The 16691-nt window shown below is 42.0% G+C and overlaps 1 protein-coding gene across 3 annotated transcripts in view; it reads right to left on the bottom strand.

Moving 5' to 3' along the window:
- klhl29 (kelch like family member 29) overlaps positions 1-16691 on the bottom strand; it is a 276011-nt gene that overhangs the window by 124722 nt on the left and 134598 nt on the right. For all 3 annotated transcript variants that reach the window (XR_002754055.1, XM_023348256.1, XM_023348257.1), the window contains 2 exons: positions 12903-13050; positions 8870-9391 (listed from right to left, as the gene is read on the bottom strand). Coding sequence is in view for 2 of the 3 variants with exons in the window: in XM_023348256.1 (XP_023204024.1) it covers positions 8870-9391; positions 12903-13050 (670 nt within the window). In the remaining variant the exon portion in view is untranslated. The remainder of the gene's footprint in view (positions 1-8869; positions 9392-12902; positions 13051-16691) is intronic.

Below are 16691 nucleotides of genomic sequence, written 5' to 3'. Positions count from 1 at the left end.
AGGATACAACCTTGTCTTTGGCTGCTCATTCTAATTAATACTTTTTATTTTCTTTATTCTTTATGACTGTAAGGGCAATGAGAGAGTCACTGAGACTAAAATCTTTTCAAAGAGTCAAAATGAGAGAAAAATACACTTTAGCCTTTTTATCTAAATGAAACGCTGATGCACGTAAACAGGAAATCAAACCATCCAGTTAGTAGGTCCTAATTATGAAGAGCAAGCACAAGTTCAACTAAAATAAGCAAGAAAAATAGGATTTGTATGATATTTTTTGTTCTTGGATAGGAATCTAATTTAGACACACATTGATCAATTTGCGACGCATTGCACAGCCCTATTCAGTTATTTGTACTTGTGTTCTTCATGGCAGCAGTAAGACCACTCGGCGAGAACACAGTGGATGTTTCTGGACGGAGGCCCGGAGCAGACTGGAGGGGTCAGATTTAATTTTCAAGAGTCATCCACATATCCTTACAGGACCTGCATCTCCCACAGACTGATCACCAAGTAGACGGACATGTGAGAGGTGAATTCAAACCACAAAGCCTCACCTGTCCGAAGCTGATAAACATGAGCTATGGTGCGCTATTGATTCCAACATAAACAGTGAGGTGGCCTGTGTAAGACGCTTCGAACAGAGCAACTAGGGAAATCATAAAATGAAGTCTTCCAGAGTTACTATACACTCATGCAGTGTTTAATGTCAATAACGTTGAATCGGAATTTCATTTGACTGCTTTACTAGCATGTTACATTCCGAGTTGGGGCGCTACTATTAGCTTAAGAGTGGCGGACATTTACAGAAAATAAGGAATGCAAATATATCAGACATATCTTATGTATTACTGAAGGAATAAGTCTTTCAGACTGGATGAGAATGCTTCAGAAACCCAAGCAGGAATCCGGTTCCTCATCCAGTACAGTAAAAGCTGTTTCCTTTTGTCAATTCTGGCTATTTACTGTGATTCTGTGTCGGTCCTTACACATGGATGATGTTCACTATGTGGAAACTAATAGGCTATTTAGAAGACTTTTTAAACACTATAATTTGTGAAATCCATCATTTGAAACTCCTAATTGGCCTGGAATTATGTTTTATTATTATAATTGTGTAGTTGTAGAAAAGGAATGTGTGTCTGGACATTTACTGTAAAATAAGTCTACAGGGAAAGATGGAGAGGCATGAATTAGTTAAAAAAAAGCATAAACTAGGAAGTTTGGGGACTATAAGATGGTGTCAAGCGTACGGACGATTAAATGAAGGAAACCTGCATCAAATAGGTTGTGTTGGAGTGACAGGTTGATGAGATGACAGATTGGAAAGAGGTGAAGATGTGGTGACCATTTTTGCGAGGCAGAATGCCGAGCGGCTGCTCCAGGGCCGCGCAGCGCCGCGCCTGTTATTATGCATAAAGCAGCCGGGCTGTCAGGCTTCGGGCCCTACACTGCCACCGAGCTTTATCTCAAAATCCCGGTGATTAATGGAGGCAGTGCCGGGTTCTGCATGGAGTAGGTGGACGAGGAATGATCAATCTTAATGAGCTATCTGCTGTCCTTAAATTAACTGAGGAGGGAGGGGAGGACACAATGTATGGGGCGGCTGGCGGGGCTCCGCTCCTTTAAAATACGATAATGAGCGCCAGATAGAAGGAGGGCGTGCGGCTTTCCTTCCTGCTGCTTGTGACACTCTGCTGCCGCCGACCTCCTGTTTCCTCTCTCTCTCTCTCTCTTTCCCTCCTCCTTTTATTTGTCCCCTGAAACGCGGAGGATGCGTTCGCTAGGACGTCTCAGCAGATGCCATCCGAAACAAAGTTAAAGACGCGGTGTCAGGTAGCTTCTGGCTACGCGAGCGCTCTGCACCTGCTGTCCTGAAATGAGATGTTTGACTCAATATCGTTAATATGCGGGGCCCCATGTGGACCTGCGGTTGAAGGTTACATATCGCCACAGTATTGCACATATTAATTTTTAGAGAATTACCTGCGCATACAGAGTCCAGACTGATTGGGATATATTTCAACCTCATTAATAATTTCCGACGCTCCCAGAGGATTGTGAATTCGTTTCCACAAGAGCTAACTCAAATTAAGGAGTGTCATGAGAGGGAAAGGGAAGAGGAGAAAAAATAAAAAAATAATTAAAAAAAACATGTTCACATCAGTGCATTTTCTATCCCGAGTTAAGCCTGTCTTGGATTCATAATAACCCCAGTTCTGCTTTGGCTAATCCTGATGTGGATAGCTTTAAGATAATCGCCCAGCACAACACCACAGTGATTCTAATTAATTTGCCACTGCTTATGCTACGCATGCTGATCTGAGTCAGCATGTTGGAAATTTTATGAAGGAGAGGAAAAAAAAGGCGGGGCTAGGAGAAGAAGAAAAAAAAACCTTCTACTGCATGTCTTACAACATATTTAGCTTCCATTTGTCTCAGTGAAAGTTTCACTTTTTTCAAAAATAATTGGCAGTAAGGATGTAGTCAAGAGTCTGCGTGCTCCAGCAGAGGAGAGACGCAGACAGAGAGAAGGGGGCAGAGAAAGAAAAGGGGAAGGTTTAATTAATGTGCTCGCTGTGATTAATGGTCTCTCTGTGGCTATCACAAACTGTGGCTGTGTTTTTAATAACTGGCCTGTCACGCTAGCAGTATATTCTAGTGGTTAAATAAAAATAAATATTTGCACATCAGTACTTATAATAGCTTAAGCTTGAGGTTGAGGATGGAGCCTCTGCAGACAATGCAGAGTGAAATAAAGTCTGTCATTGACTTTGACTGATTGAGAGGCTTTATCAACCAGGCTGCACAAAATCCCTCGTTTTATCACGTCCACACAAACCACTGCGAAAGTCTTCATACCCCCTGGACTTTTTCACATTTTAAGTAGGAATCATAAACTTTGATGCATTTATTTAGATTATGTGCACCTATGGACTATAAGTGGTAGGAAGATTATTTGTGTATTTTTCTTTCTTAAATAAAAAAAAAAAATCTGAAAATGGGTTGTAAAGGCCTGCAGAGTCAAAACTTACTGCAGTTAGAGCTGAAACCTTTTAATTCTACCCGCTTCGTCCATCTGAGACTTTTACTTCTTCTCCTTTATGAAGCAGCTCAAGTTCTGGCAGTTTGGATAGAGAGTGTCTGTGAACAACAACAGCTTAAGTCCCAGCACGGTCTTTTTTGTTGTTGATTGGATTAGGTCCTGGACTTGGACTAGGCCACTACAGCACATACATATGCTTTGAGTGTAGCTCTGGCTTTATGATGGGCTCTTTGCTCTGCTGGAACATGAAACTTCATCCCAGTCTCTGTTTGGGGAAACCTCACCAGGTTTTTCTTCTCTACTGAAGAAAATAATTTCTGCCATGATTCTCCACATGGGTTAGGTGTATTTAAAATGTTACAGTGTTAATTTTATAGTCATTTACATGTAAGTTAGACGGCTAATTCTGGTCTCATCTAACTAGAGCACTTTCTTCCACATGTGTGCTCTGTTCATTGTAGCAAACTGCACACAGGACTTCTTATTGTTTTCTTTTAACAATGAATTTCTTTTTGTTGCTCGTTTTACAAAAAAACTAATGAAACATCTCTATCCACTTCACTTACTAGCACTACCACAAATCACATAGATTTCCACAAATTTGATTGAGAATTAGAGGTTGTAAGAAGAGCAAATGTGAAAAACCGTTGTGAGTTTCTCAGGAGACGGCAGAGAAAACCTGGCCTCATAAAAAGAGGCTGCGTCACTAATTTGATCACCCAGAAAGTCCCTCCCTTAGTAGAACGACTGCACAAGTAATCAGAACCTGCGTGCGCACAAACAGTGCTGCAGCTGTGTCAATGTGTTCACCCCCAGAAGTAAACAAACACAAATGTATAATTAAAAATCTTGCAGGGGCCAAAGTATGAATAAGGCAGATAAGAGGGACGGACAGTCGCAGCCAAGCAGGGGTGTGCTCCGCGCCGGCGATGTGAGGCTGTGCCAATCTCACCGTGGCAAAGTAAAACTCTGATCTTAACTCAGCAAGACATCTTAATTGCATTCACTAGCAGCTCCGGAGCGGCTTGGTCCCCAGATGAAGGTTGATGTGAGCTGACTGGAAGATGAACTTCCTGGGCGGAGAGGAGGCTGGGTGCTGCTGCTTGTTGTACGACGTTTGTGCTGGACTAGATTGTGTTGCAGTCCAAAGGTGTGTGTGTGTGTGTGTGTGTGTGTGTGTGTGTGTGGCGGACACTCATCTGAGTTTTGTCATGCGATTTTAGATGCTCATTGTGTGTGTAGATGGGTTATGTTTGTGTGTAAGAGGGAGGGAGAGAGATAAAACAGGAAAGAAAGCCTCACAAGTAAAGAAGCGTTAAAAAGACGTTTGACATGACAGGAGAGGCGTGGCGCTGCGGCACGTGCTCAGTAGTGCAGCAGGTGGCCCCGACAGATCCGCCTATGACCCCAAACTTCAATTACAGCCAAATCCGCCAACTTGTACGACTCCTTGCTTTTAGGCAGCTACAAAAGAGGAAAAAATACATAAAGCCACAGCTTCCACTGTGACAGCGTGAGGCCCGGCCACAACACAGCTAGCAGCACCAGTGCATGTCGAGCTACGAGAAGCATATAACAAACAAAAAATACCCTGAGTTGTAGCAGCTGGTGTGGGTAACGGGGATAACAGGCGCAGATCTGTAGGAACAAACACTTTGATTCGACATGAATGTTTTTTTTTTTGGTGGCGAGACGCTTTTAAATGGCGCTCAGTCGCATTCGCAGTGAATGTGTTCGTCCCTGCTGAGCTGGGAACCAGCCTACTTGGACTGATATTCATCAGCACAAGCATCGATTTTAATGACTGGGTCAATAGACACACACTCTCAGCATCTCCCTCTTGCTTTCTCCCCCACCCATCAGAAGAGCAGTGTCTGTCTGCCTCCATCTCTTCTAATCTCACCTCCTATTGCGTGCTGCTCCCCTTTTCTTCCTCAACTGCCCTCTTAAAACAACAATGGCGCTCGTTTTGAATTCCCAAAATTTCCGTTAAGTGCGAGAATGTCAGACCGAACAGCTGGAGCTCGAGCCCACAGATGTGGACAGACTGTTAAGTAGAGAGAGGGCTTGGTGAGATTTGTGTTTTTGTTTCGATAAAAATCAGAATTGGAGGAAAACAAAAGGCGCCTGAAATAAGCAAGAGGTGAGTGGCGGGGAGGAAATTAACAACCGGTGAGAAGGAGTTTGATTTTTTGCGCTATGACAGGCAGGTATAATAAAAAGCCCTGCTGTGGATAAAGAAACCAGGTAGGGAGATCACAGCCAGGTGACTGGCATGTTTCAGTAGGTGATGAAGTTAAAGCTGCCTTCCAGCAGCTCTGTGAGAATCCATACACACACATCGACAAATACGCTAAATGCCACAAACAGACAAAACCAGGCAGACACTCAGACGGACACAAAGAGGGTGAGCGCGCCCTTTTTGATGTGTCCACTGATGCAGAGCAAAGACAAATTGCTCCCTTTGAAGGCAAAGCCAAATCAAACGTGGAATGTGATTTCTGTCACCGCGGCGTTAGGCTTTAAGGCTGTACGGCTGACATCTGACAAAACATCCTCTCGGTCACACCCAGGAAGTCAGGCACGCGTGTAACTGCGCACACACACGGAAACACATGGCCTGTTGCGAGACAGCGTTAAAGACAAATGGCCTGGCCCAATCGTCTGAGATGGCGGCCTTTCCCGTCAAAATGCCACAGAAGCAAATAAGTTACCAGCACCAAGTCGCCAAGCTGAAAGCCCTGTTTATTTCTTTTTTATTTATTAATTTTGAAGTGCAGTGGTATATTAATTCAGCTGCTCTTGTATTTCAAGGAGACGCTTCAAAGATATTTTTGAATACCAGATGTGAGATGCCTGTCTATATAACATGTTTTTATTTCCAACCGGTGACATTTTAAAGCTCGGTCAAGAGTCTGTTGAACCAGTTTAACACACTCTACAGCTGGATGTTGCCATTTTCCTCACAGACAGTAAAATAATAATAATAATAATAATAATAATAATAATAAATAATAATAATAATAATAACAGTAACTATGTCTCCAAATCCAACAAGCTCCCAAACTTTCCCAAGCCTACATGTCCCATCGCATCTAGAAATAAAAAGTTCAAAACAATAAAATGAAGATTTTCCTTTTAATCCAGTAATTACTCCTGTCTTCTGCTGAAGCTCCTCAAGTATCACTGCATGGAGTATTCTCCTCGGGTAATATTGCTCTCACAATCAGACAACTGTCACCACTCCAAATATTTGCACAAAACACATAATCAGCTATCTTGTATTTTCTCTCTGTCAACACCAAAATATCTCCAAATAAGGTGATACCCAGAAGGCAGAGGAACACTAATGTGGCAAATCCGAAAGGTGCATCTATATATGAAACATCTGCTTACACGTAATTTATTAGGATCCTGAAGACTATATTTCATCATGTATTTTTGCACATTTCGAGAGTAAAATAAACCAAAACATCACCTCCAGCAAAACAGGACATAGTGGCTTTTCAGGCAGCAAATAGATCACATCAGAAACTGGTCCAATGTGGATATAGGATCAGAATTGCACCAATCAAGATTGGAGATTTGAAAAATCCAATTTTCCCTTGATTGGATCCGACTGGTGATTGCCACCCCATTTTTTTTCGAATTCTGAAAAATCTATCCACCCTCCTCCTGTTAATTATATGTACCAAGACAAAAGGCTACTGTTTTCTGTCTTTTGATGCATCAAACAGCATTATTATTTAGCATTATTTGAAATTCCTTATTTTTTGGTCATTCAACACTATTACTTCTGTCAAAAGTCACAGAGTTGTTGTAAAGAGAAAAAAATAGGTCCAATCAAAATCAAAATTTTAAAAGGACAGTCTTGAAAGAAAAAAAACAATCAGAAATTGTCAAGGGTGTAAAGAAAATCCGTTTCGGTTTATCTTTTTGTTTTTTATTTTATTTTAATAATATACACCACTTTGTATTTTCCTGCTGAAGTATTTTTACACAACTGTTAAAACACAGGCCCCTATTCAGGAGAACTTTGGTCTAAAATGGTGGGGTTTTTGTGCCTTGTATGTCAATATTTCTTATTGACAGTTTGCTTTGTCCAGGCTTTATTGTAGCACTTTAAACACAAAAAAATATTCCACCCTTGAATATAAGAAGACTGTATTGGTCTGGATTATATATAATTTGCATGCTTCCATAAACCAATTTCATATTACATGTTTGTATCTGTATTTTATATAAACTAATCTCGCCAAACCTTTGCATTTTTTTGTCCTTTTGTCCTGACAGAAGGTTGGCACTTTGCACAGAACAGAGGAGGCTTTGCTCTCCACAGCTTTTCCTCCATATTTTAACATGACGCCACAGCAGCAGGACAGAAGGTATCTGTGCCACATTTAAATTCAGCGTTAATTGTTTTAAAACAGACAACATAACACAAGTGGTAGGTTGGGATTTGGGACCTTCTGAGGGGGGAAAAAAAGAAGCAGGAACATTAAAAGAGATATGTTAGGCAGGAATGGTCAGAGCGTTTGGGGTGGCATTACTGTGATAACAGCAGAACCATAAAGGATTCCTGTCAGCCTACTGAGGAGATGTTATCGCTGCTAATTAACTGATGCTGACCCTTTCACCTGTTTTTGCTGAGTTTGTCGCATTACTACCATGACTTACAGCAACTGGAATCTATTTAATGCTAAGCAAGGAGGAACTCCCGGAAACCGATCTCGACAATTACTGTAATTCCAATCAGGCTCTATATATCTTTGGCCAGGGAGAATACATTTTAACATGTAAATGGGTCCTAACAGTCTATTAAGCTTAGCAGTGTCTCAAAAGTTTGTATTCAACCGGACAAAAGCAGATGAGCCTATCCAATTATCCACTTCCATTTCTACCTGCAGCCTCATTTCAATGTATCACAGGCAGCCGCTCAAAATAATTGCTTTTCGCAATCTACGAGTTCATTGGAAGCCATTTTATTGATCAAAATGAGTCAGGTAAAAGAAAACAATCTAAGCCTAAATTAAAAGGTTCATTAAATGTGAAAATTGGTTGGGGAATTGCGAACATCTGTTTCTAGCAGTCGGCGTCATAAATGGCAAGGTTAAAGCGAACGCTGGTTTCTGGGCTTCGCAGACTCAGACGTGAGGTGGAGCTGTGAGGCAGCCTCGCAAACACGGCGCAAGTCAACAAGGCTTCAAAAGATTTCAAGAGAGATGTGAGGGCAGGGACTGAAAGCTCTTCCTGCCTTGTCTTTGGTGGTGGGGACCTGTGTGTATTGCTACCAAGAGCAAAGAAAAGATTAGCCTGACACAGTGAAAACCAATTTCAGAGCACAATATTACAGATGTTTGCTGTGCTATAGGAGTTTGGGATCAGTACAACACCTTCTCCAAAGAACGGCTTATAAGAAGGATAGAAGGTTTTAGTCACAGCTCTTTTCTCTGCAGCCTTGGTACAGTTTGGAGGTAAATTCGCTATGGCTGCAAATCATATCTTGACAACCTATTGATCGAATGTTTGAAAGCCTTGTTCATGGCTGCTGTCAGCTCTTGTTTATAGGCAGAAGGTACAGGTCTGCATGTTTCAATTCAACGAGACGCCATAGAAGAGTAGGTCAAACTAACAAAAAGTCCAGAGTTATGTGAATTGATGAAAAGTGCGTCGGCTTGGATTCACCTCTAAGCTCAGTCTGTTAACCAAACAAATCTATGTACAGTTTACAGGCTGAATCAGTGAGAAAAAAACCCCATACAAGTTCAAGTACAAAATCCAACATGTTTTATAAAGAAAGCACCAGATGAGTTAGCTTGGGCTTACCTTTGGGGTGTCCCGGGTCACTGAACTCGTACTTCCCGCTCCCAACCGTCCGCAGCATTTGCAACCCATTGGGAGCGTCCTGATTGTCTGCAGGCGTAGGCTGAGCATGCACTGCTGCCTGTCCATTGGTGAGAGGAAGGGGAGGGGGCTGGAGGAGACTGGAGTGAGAGGTTAAGTGGCCATTGCCCATCAAGCTGTGAGGGTTTGGATGAACCACCGGGTTGGCTTGGGCAGTGAGGGCGGTCGGTGTAACCGTTGGCTGAGCTGCCGGGTACGGAGGCTGACTGGGCATGCTCAGCACCAAGGAGGGCCCCTGCTGAGTCGACTGCGGTGTGAGCTGGAAGTGGGTGGTCATGAGGGGATGCTGCGGGGCCACTTGTGTCTGGATGGACGGGGTTACTCCTATGATGGGTGACTGCGCGGTCACACTATGGCTGAAGGACGGAGGTTGAGGGAGGCCATAGGAATGGGGCAGGAGACTCTGCTGGCTTACAGCAGCTACTGGTGCAGCCCAGGCTGGACCTGATGAACACAGAGAGCAGAACATAATGACCATGCAACAGGAAAGATGTAATCATTTTATTCAGTTTAAATAAAAAATATATCTGTCACTGATCTTTGAATGATGTTTTTGTGGTGATAAAACATTCATTTTTATTCTACTATAGTTTGTTGCTCTTGAATATTGAACAATGACAATATCAATGTAGAGCATGTAATGTTTGTGACATAGGCTACCATGTTATTTTCCTCAACTCTAAAGCTACTGTATTTTGAAACCAATACCTGACATTGACTTTAATTTAGCATCAGACTTGCACAATATCTTTGCTTAAATAACCATGATCTGTGTTGGGTAAAAAAAATTACCTCTAAGGCTGTATTATAATGAGTCCATAGCAAACAAAAATAGGTGAAACTGCTCTTTGAGTCATCACTGATTGACAAGATTTAAATAGATGTGTTTTTAGTGTCCCACATGACTGTAAACAAGGCTAACCATGAGGGCAGAGATACGATTGTCAGACACGTTACTCAATCAAACAAAATGCATAAGTCTGCAGGAAGAGACAGACTGTAACTACTTTCCATACCACCACCCTCGGTGAGTTACTCCACGTCAGATCAAGTTTGTTTCTGACTTGAGACTTCTGAATAAAAGGGATTCTTGAATAAAGTACCGATCTGCAACCAAAGTTGACCTGGTAATAAGATTAAGAGATTTGATTTTGCTAGCAAGACCAATAAATAGTTTTCTGAACATGAAGAACATGCTTCATGCAGCATTTGGCATCGTCGATGCACAAGTCTGTGTTTACCCACACACTCCGAGCCAATCATTTCTCTTCCCCGAGGCGATAGATGCCAAGGGTGTGCTGGCCATATTGGACCTGAATACTTTCTCCCTCCCTCACAAACTCACTCACTCCTACTCCTTCATCTCCGACTCCTTCTGCCAGGGTCCAAGCTCCAAAAATAGCCTAGCACTCTGCTAAGGGGCTAAAGGCTAAATCACAGCATGCAAAAAGCTGGAGAAAAGGAAGACCACATTATTTATGCTGCCAACCCTGCTAATATAATAATCTGGGGAACAGAAAAAGTGATAAAGACACAGAGAATAAAAGAAAAGCATGAAAGTGAGCTCTGTAGGGGAGAGGATAGTTCTATAATTCGCATAACACTGAGCTATCAGCTCTAGCGACAAATTAAATTTCATTTAGTTTGTATGTCTGCTTGGAGAAGGGATTCATTTATCTGGCCATATGTAAAAATAATTTTAAAAAAGAGCAAAGGCCATGGAGCTGCAGTGATGGTTGATCAAGATTTCAGACATGTACACTTTTCCAACTTCATTTTTTAAAATTAAAACACATTTTAGTGTCTGCCAAAAAAATAATCATAACGCTAAGGCGACCTACATTTACAGTCGCTGCCTACAAAGTTGAATGACATGAAGAAAATGCATTAATTAAAACATATTCCATATTTGTAATTGCCATTTTTAACGTACAGTAAAAGATTCAAATCCCTTTATTATTTATGAATTATCTCCAGTTTTCCTTTATTCCTTTTTTATTCCAGCCTTAGCCTGGAAAAAAAAAAAACTATTTTAGCGCCAAAAACTTAAGTTGGAAAAAAACAACAACAAAATAACTTTGTCAATTACAAACTTTCTTCTAACATAAAGAAAAGAAACACAGTGAAGTTTCTTGCGTTGATTAATTCTGGCACAGTTGGCAGAGAAGTTTTCTGGCAACACAGTTCAGTGAAGTGTGGCGAGGAGCTGGCTTCGTCACAAACGCCAGTCACAGTTTGGAATAGCGCACGCACGCAAATCACTATGCAACACTATGCTCGGATTCGGGTGTCATATGTGACAGCGTGGTGGGTTGGCGACATCTCACTCTCCTCCCGCTTCACTCTGAGCCGGGGCTTGGGTGTGGGGTGCTGCTGTGCCGGTATAGGGAGGCTCACAGCAGAGCCAAGCTCCGCTTTCACGGAATCACCTGGAACTTATTTGAATCAAAGAAACGCGCCTTCAGTTGCCAGGGAAACGTTTCAATGATTTATCCATTACCCATTTGTATTTAAGATCATCAAATTATAATTGGAAGGCACTTTCAGTTTCACACACTGTGGCTTTCGTGTTTTCAAATGTTTGCCACCACAGAGAACCAGCTGTCCATGGTGTGAATTTGTACAGCCAGAATTTCCGCAGCATCCCGCTCGGTGCACGTATTATTCTTAAATGAGACACATTTGTGATGAGCAGGAGGCAGAGGCCGGCAGAGCAAAGGAAGGAAATTAACAGCTCCGGGGCATAGCCATTCTGGGCGAGTTCATTACAGCACAAGTTAAGAAAAAAATGGAAGAAAAAAAAAGCCTCGAAACTGGCTTAACTCGTTAATGTCAGGTCTGTAGTGCACAGCAGTGGGATGATGGCGCCGTACAGATTTTACAGAAGCATGAGAAGAATAAGGTCAACGTCTACATTTGGAGGACTCTTGCTGTACAGATGCGAGGGACTGAGTCAGTTCAGCAGGTTTTTAATGCCAAACCTGTTTTTAAGTACAATAAAGTAGCAAACAGCTGTGATGAGAATATCTTTATCTCTTTTTGAGCCAAACACAAGAAGAAATATTTTTTTTGCATTCACACACCGACTTGCAAAGGTATTCACACCTCTCTCACTTTTTAATTTGTGGAAACTGCAAAGTTCAATGGATTTTACTGGGAATCTATCCCATACACCAACACAAAATTATTTTTAAAAAAATTGTAAATAAAAGAAAATGACATTACTTAATACATATTTATATATTTTCAAATAAAAAATCTCAAAACTCTGGATTTAATCTACTCTACTCTGATACCCCTAAATAAAATCCAGTAATAAGTAGTGCCTTTTGAAGTCACAGTAAGGAAATACAGTGAATCTGTTTGATTTAAGATCAGAATAAATGTAGCTGTTCTGTGGAGGACTCCGGGGTTTGTTAGAGTATACTCCCATGTCCAGGGAGAAAGTTGACCAGGTCACAGGTCACAAAAACTACAATGGTGGTGTGTTCGATTAAAATAGGTGCAAGCCACTTTTAATATATTTTATTTGTAAAAACAGCTATAAAACAATTAATACATTTCTTCCTATCTCACTATTTTGCATTGCTTTGAGTTAAAAAAAAATCACCTAAAATCCCAATAAAATCCTCTTATGTTTATGTTTTGCCCCATGAGAAAAAATGGGAAAAAGCTCATTGTTTGCCTACTTATGTTGCATCATGTAAAGACATGTATAGATATGTACACTTGTGAAGAACATCTGAAGTGCTTGCAGGGCAGGATCCCTCATTAGCATCAGGTGTGAATGTAGCTGGCCTGAGCTGACAGGGGTGTAAGCACATGAGCAAGTAAAGCACACATGCGTACATCTGCTGCACACATGCATACTGATGATGGAAAGCTCTGTAAAGTCAAGTTAGTTGCACAGAAATGCCATGTGTGTGTGTGGGGGTGTGTGTGTGTGACTCATTACCGGTGGGCTCGCCGTCTCTGTGTTGCTTGGCAGGGGGCTCGTCTGTATCCCAGGGCGTGAGCTGGTTGATGGGCGTCTGTCCCCACCTGACTCCCGGAGCCAGCAGCAGTCCTGGAGTCTGGTTGTCTCCAGGAGACAGTCCGGAGACCTGCAGCAGAGAGAGCCACAAACAACACCGCTGATTAGAGCCGAGCACCAACAGAGCAAGGAGACGCGGCGAAAGGGAAAAACAAATTATCCAGCGCTGCTTTTTCATTCAGCCGCCCCAAAATTGTTTGGATCAACAAAATGTGTTCTTAATAGAATATGTTCCTTAAAATTGGGTGAAATTTGCAAATTGCAGCCATGTGAAAACGGTTCTTCAAGGTCTGGAAGTGAGCAGTGATGACGGAGTGCGGTGTATAATTAGCAGTGAGTGAGCGATGATTACAGCCTATATATAATGGGGACAAGCAGGAGAAAAAAACTCCTGCTCACCGCCTCAAGAGTATCCGGAGACAGTAATATTTCATTTTTATGTTAATAAATATTAACTTTCGACCGTAGACTACATTTAGGTTGTGATTCTTTAACACGTTATTAATTTTGATAAAAGAAAAATCAATCTGAGTCTGAATACATTTTTTTTTCTTTTCATAGAAGTGTGAGTAAAGGAAATTGAAAAGCTGTCTTGCAAGAGGTTGCTAAAAGTTCCCTAAGACTTTCTTTTCTCATATGTTTTCCTCCAGATGGGGAGTAAGAAATGTTATCAGGCCAGCGCAGGTTGATGAAAACACAGGGTCAATCACCAGCAGACCTCTGAGCAATATTCGTCTCTCCCTATCAGAAGTTAGGCCGCTTGGTCTAACAACTTGGCAGGCAGAGGGCAGAGCCAAGCCTTATTCCCCCCTCGCCCCGGCCAGCCTGAGTTAATAGAAAGGACCTGGTCACAAGTCTCCTCCTGCGTCCTCACGTCTGATGCCTCCATCCCTCAGTTCCATTACCCCTCCCGCCCTCTCCCAACCCTCGACCCCGCGTCCACTTCATCAGGCGCGCCATCCTGCATTCCAACAGCCGTGTCGACAAAGCTCCTGTCAGACTGACCGCGCCGGGGCAGGAATGCAGCCCAAACAGTTTGGTTTATAGCGAATTACTATGCACCCTCATAAGGCGCCTTGTGGAAGAATTCATAGCCTTTAACCTTTTCACATTTTGTCACAAACTTTAATGCAATTTGTTTGAAATTCTTGTGACTGTCCAATACAAAGTTGTAGGTGTTGATATTAAATTTTGTTTCTGTCCAAAATATCTAAAAAGTGTTTTTAATAGAATATGTTCCTTAAAATTGGGTGAAATAAAAAGGTTGGATGTGGTAAGTTTTGTAACATATTCTGGATAGGGACAGGTCTGGACCTTAACAGAACAATTCCGACACATATCAGTGAACTTTGATTGAAACCATTCTGAGGGTACGGTTCAGGGTTACTGTCTTGCAGGAAGGTGAACGTCTGTCTCAGTCCTGCAACACACGCTTGTGTCAAATTACAAATGGGAGGACCTGTGGTTTTCTTTTAACTCTCTACTTGTGACTTTTACAAGAAGGTCAGACCCAAACAGAACGAATAAATTCTAACAGATCCTCCCAACTTTCCATTATGAACATCTTAGTTGCTTCTTTGATTGGTGGTCTCTTTGCCCACCATGTCAGTTTAGTTGGACAATCATGTCTTGGTATTTTTGGAGTTGTGCCATACCTTATTAACTTAAAGATGATTGATGTTCAAAGCTTTGGGTAATCCAGATTCGTCCATCTGTGTTTTGGCCTCTTGGCTACTAATGCCGTTCTTGTCTGGTCCATTAGTTTTGGTGATTTCTTGGTCATGTTGTAGTGCTGTGATACTTGTATTACACCCTAACCCTGCTTTCAACTTCTCACAACTTCTTGCTTGACATTTCTGCTGTGCGTCTTGGTTTTCACGATGGCCTTTGTTCCTGATGTACAACAAACTTCTTCATAAAACCCATGTTTATGCAGAACTTAGACAAAGGTGGACTCTATTTACCAATTTGATCACTTCAAGAGAGGATGGGTTTTTCTGGAATTGATTTAGAGGAATCAGAGTAAACTGAGGTGAATTGAAAACATACACCTATAGGAATGCTGTTTGCAAAAAAATTTATGGAACACCAGATGTTTCCCTTCCCCTCCACAATTACACACCATGTGTTTGGTCTTTCCCATTAAGTCCAAGGTTTTAAATGTGACAAAATACAAATAAATATGAATAATTTAGCAAGACATCATGTACTGGATCAATCCCGCTTCTGAAGACATTTCCCTCCCAGCTTTAAGTGAGATTTATCACAGGGGCCTTCAGCACTTAAATATATTACATGCTACAGATGCAGCGCAGCATCTGCTGTCTAATGAACAGATTCATAAAGGCAGACAAGCTCAATGAGTGTCACTTACTTGACGTATCTATAGTCAAAGTTATCTGACAGTTTGTAAGAGCTGGGGGCAAAAGAGAGGAAAAAAAGCAGCTAAAGGAAACACGTCAAGACAAAGCAGAAAACAGAGTGATGGAGTGAGAGCATGACGCTGGGTTTAGGTGGAGACAGACTGTCAGGTCTTTTTGTTCAGCTCAACCTGTCAGCTAAAGACAAGAGAAAACTGAAATGGTTCACTCGGAGAATGCCCAAAGCGCACAATTGCACTTGACAGCCCTGGAGACACAGGGAGACCGATTTGGTGTGAAGAGCTGTGTTCTCTAGCCTGCTATTTGTTTTAATAAATGTTTTCACTCCTCTGCCTCCTCGGCACCTTGCATGTTTCATTCCAAGTGCGCTTTACTTTTATCTATATTCAGGCAACTTTTCATTAAAGCGCACTTGCTGTCCCCAAACCTCGCATTTATACTCCCACATATTTTGTGAAAACAGTAGGGGGGTGAGGGATGGGAGAAACGATCCATTCCATTGAAAAGCGGTCCATCTGTAAGTGATCTAGCGCATCATGTAAAGGAGAGAAAGGAAAGAAAAGGGGTTTTAGTCAGCAGCATCACACTGACAGCATATCGGCTTGGCTCAGGAACAATCCTGACTTAAAAATGATCAAGGTTAGATAGTGAAGCGCGTACGCCAACACATCCACAGGACACACAGGTGTGCATGTACACACACACACACACGCATGCAAGCACAAGCCCCGAGTCGCCAGGAGATATCAGGAAAAGGTTTCTATTAAGATGGCAGGCTTGCTGTAGGCAGGGAGCAAGGTACTGTAGTTTCTGGGACAGTAGCTGCCATTTTCTCTCAATTTTATTTCCTTTCCCTATTTGTAGTCCCCATCCTCCCTGGCCAACCATTATCACCGGGCAGCAGATGGTTTCCTCTGACTTGACAAAGCCCACGCTGGAGGAGGAAGAGGAGGAGAAAGGGAGCCAGATAAATAATTTTTTTGAGTTGAGCCAAGCCATTCTGTGTTAAGTCGTCAGGCTGACTGGGGATGTTTTCGGGGGGTATATGCAGCCTCCCTGCCTATAGACCACACATTGGAAGAATTATCAATGGGTCAAAAAAAAAATGTGCAAAAAAGAATGGCTTTTTTTATGGTGCAATTCAAAAAGAAAATTTCACAGTGAAAAAACTTGATATTCATTGTCAATTTTGCTCTTGATTAGAGATGGCCAGACTCTGGAACATTCAGTCAATTTCTCCTTCACAAGCTAGGATCAGCAATCAGCAGGTCCAACACAGACACAAAAACAAATCTGATTTTCTTTTTTTTATAAAGTGGTAAATGCAACG

Source organism: Xiphophorus maculatus, chromosome 15 (genome assembly GCF_002775205.1).
Source record: "Xiphophorus maculatus strain JP 163 A chromosome 15, X_maculatus-5.0-male, whole genome shotgun sequence".
NCBI lineage: Eukaryota > Metazoa > Chordata > Actinopteri > Cyprinodontiformes > Poeciliidae > Xiphophorus > Xiphophorus maculatus.
Note: the sequence above shows the minus strand (reverse complement) of the source record. Positions and strands in the feature narration are given on the sequence as shown.